Source organism: Pseudomyrmex gracilis, unplaced genomic scaffold (genome assembly GCF_002006095.1).
Source record: "Pseudomyrmex gracilis isolate BER0280 unplaced genomic scaffold, ASM200609v1 scaffold_5053, whole genome shotgun sequence".
NCBI lineage: Eukaryota > Metazoa > Arthropoda > Insecta > Hymenoptera > Formicidae > Pseudomyrmex > Pseudomyrmex gracilis.
In genome coordinates this window covers 1-2267 of record NW_018025637.1, presented here as the reverse complement: position 1 = coordinate 2267, position 2267 = coordinate 1, and the positions used below count along the sequence as shown (strand labels likewise).

Here is a 2267-nt window from a genome sequence, read left to right as displayed (position 1 = left end):
AATGATTTAAATAGTTAACTATATAATTATGATTAAAACAAGTAACTATATGAATAAATGTTTCGTTATTTAACGTTCAAATAAGTCATATTTTGAAGAAATGATATAAAGTTAAAACAGCATGCTTTGTGCAATATAATCAACAAAACTTTGTGCTATATAATCAACAAAACTTTGTTTTGTTACTATTAAGTTAAAACTGCATGCTATATAATCAACAAAATTTTGTTTTGTTACCATTTTGTGTTACGCTTTTGTTTCTTTTGTATGTGTATACAAAAGAATATTTTGTATATGTAAACGTATTTTTGTATATGTAAACAAAATAAAAAATGATTTTTATAATAGAAAAGGATTCCATTCCAACAAACAAATTTTGCGAAATAAATACAAAACTCAAATAAATAATTTATTTTTTATCTCATCTGATACATTATGTTATTCCGTTTTGCGATTGCCATAGCATTCCTTACATCTGGATACTCATTATCAGCAATGTTTAATAATATTTCATTTTCTATATCTCTGTCTTCTTCGATATTGAGTTCTTCTTTGTCAATCATAAAATTGTGTAACACACACGCAGCTCCAATCATTTTTTGACCAAGTTCGAAATCATTAATGTCTAAGTAACGAAGTCTCCGAAATTTTCCTTTCAAAAACCCAAAGGTTCTTTCAATTATGCTACGAATACAAGACAGTTTTGTATTATACAATAGTTGCTCTTTACTCAAATGACCCGTATCTCGAAACGGTGTCATTAAGTTAATTAATAGAGGATATGCTGCATCTGCAATTAGATGTAGTTGTGGCGGTAATACAGGCTGTTCTGTATTTCTCATTTGTCTATATAAAGTACTGTATCTAAAAACACAAGAGTCATGCATTCGTCCTGGTAATCCAATAAATATATTAATAAAACGCGCTTTGTGATCACATACACCTATAAATTCAAATTATTATAAAATAATTTAACTAATAACAAAAAATACATATATATTGTATTAAAAAAAATATAGTACAGAGTGTATATACCTTGCAAAATAATAGAATGGAATCCTTTTCTATTATAAAAATCATTGGCATTATGAGCAGGTGCTTTACATTGTATATGACAGCCGTCGATTGCACCTATGACACCTGGAAAACCATTGGAACGCTGTTGGAAAACCTGAAAAAAAATTATATTTGATATAAAAAGCATTATTTTATTTTTTATACTATACAAAAGAATCTAATCTTGTTATTGTATTATATTAAAGTAGTATTTATAGTACTTACACTAGATGATATGTTGCACTTGTTCATATCTGGCCATACAATAAAATTAGGTATTAAATTAGTTAATACTGAAACAATTTCTTTCACTATACTGTGTCCTGTGCTTTTAGCTATATTGAATCTGTCGCCTGCTGCCAAATAACTTTCTTGTTTTGCTAAAATCCAAATTGTGAACAATACTTTTTTCGTCAAATCAACTGGTTGATTTTGATTTTTTATCATAGCATTACCAATTATATTTACTAATTCCTATAACAATAAATAGATATTATATTTACTTATTAAGATATATGATAAAATATAAAAAATAAAATTTATATTTTATGATATACATTTAAAATATATTTACTCACATCTATAGCTGTTCGAGACATCCTGAAATGTTCTTTAAATAAAGAGGTACTATATAATGGAACTATTTCTTCGTAATAATTTTCATTTTTCTGTCGTATGCCACGTTTGTCTAAATTATTTGGCAGTAGTAACTGATTTAACTCTTCTTCAATTAACAATTTAATAAAATTTATTTGTACAATATCATCATCTAATAATTCGGCAAGTATCAGATTGTTGAAATTCATTATTATTACGATATGTATTAATATTAAGCACTCTTTACAATGCTCAATAAATACTTTTTCTTTTAAAAAGTGGTTAGTTATTGAGTAGTGGTTAGTTATTCAGGTTTTGGTTATGTTAATAATGTAACATGTCACACTCTGAACGCAGCCAAAAGAAGCCGTTCAGAATAATATTTCTTGCTTACTTTCCGCTCACTGAGCAATCGCGCAACAGTTGAGTTGTCTGAACGCACCCTATGTGTTCATTGATCAATGGTCAAAATATTTAGTAGAAATCAGATCTCACAGAAAATGACGCGTTCCGCCATGTTTTATTTGATCGCGATCATAGGTCGGGTATACAACGATTGAGAAATCGACCAATGCGAATTAACTCAAGAGTTCTTTAAAGTTTAAACTAATCTT

General features: G+C 27.7%; 1 protein-coding gene across 1 annotated transcript; it reads right to left on the bottom strand.

The window, feature by feature from the left end:
• Positions 1-416: 416 nt before the first annotated feature.
• On the bottom strand, positions 417-2097 carry LOC109863450 (putative nuclease HARBI1). Its single transcript, XM_020443719.1, has 4 exons — positions 1635-2097; positions 1282-1530; positions 1036-1171; positions 417-943 (listed from the first exon to the last, which is right to left on the bottom strand). Exons 1-4 carry the CDS (start codon positions 1860-1862, stop codon positions 417-419), a joined length of 1140 nt encoding a protein of 379 aa, XP_020299308.1. The 5' UTR covers positions 1863-2097.
• Positions 2098-2267: the final 170 nt, after the last annotated feature.

What these genes read in the sequence shown, in the direction of transcription:
- LOC109863450 (XM_020443719.1), bottom strand. Translation starts at nt 1,862, where the DNA reads ATGAATTTCAACAATCTGATACTTGCCGAATTATTAGATGATGATATT. An exon ending in TGTCTCGAACAGCTATAGAT is followed by an intron (nt 1,531 to 1,634) that starts GTGAGTAAATAT and finishes TTATTGTTATAG; the next exon opens with GAATTAGTAAATATAATTGG. An exon ending in AGTGCAACATATCATCTAGT is followed by an intron (nt 1,172 to 1,281) that starts GTAAGTACTATA and finishes ATTTTTTTTCAG; the next exon opens with GTTTTCCAACAGCGTTCCAA.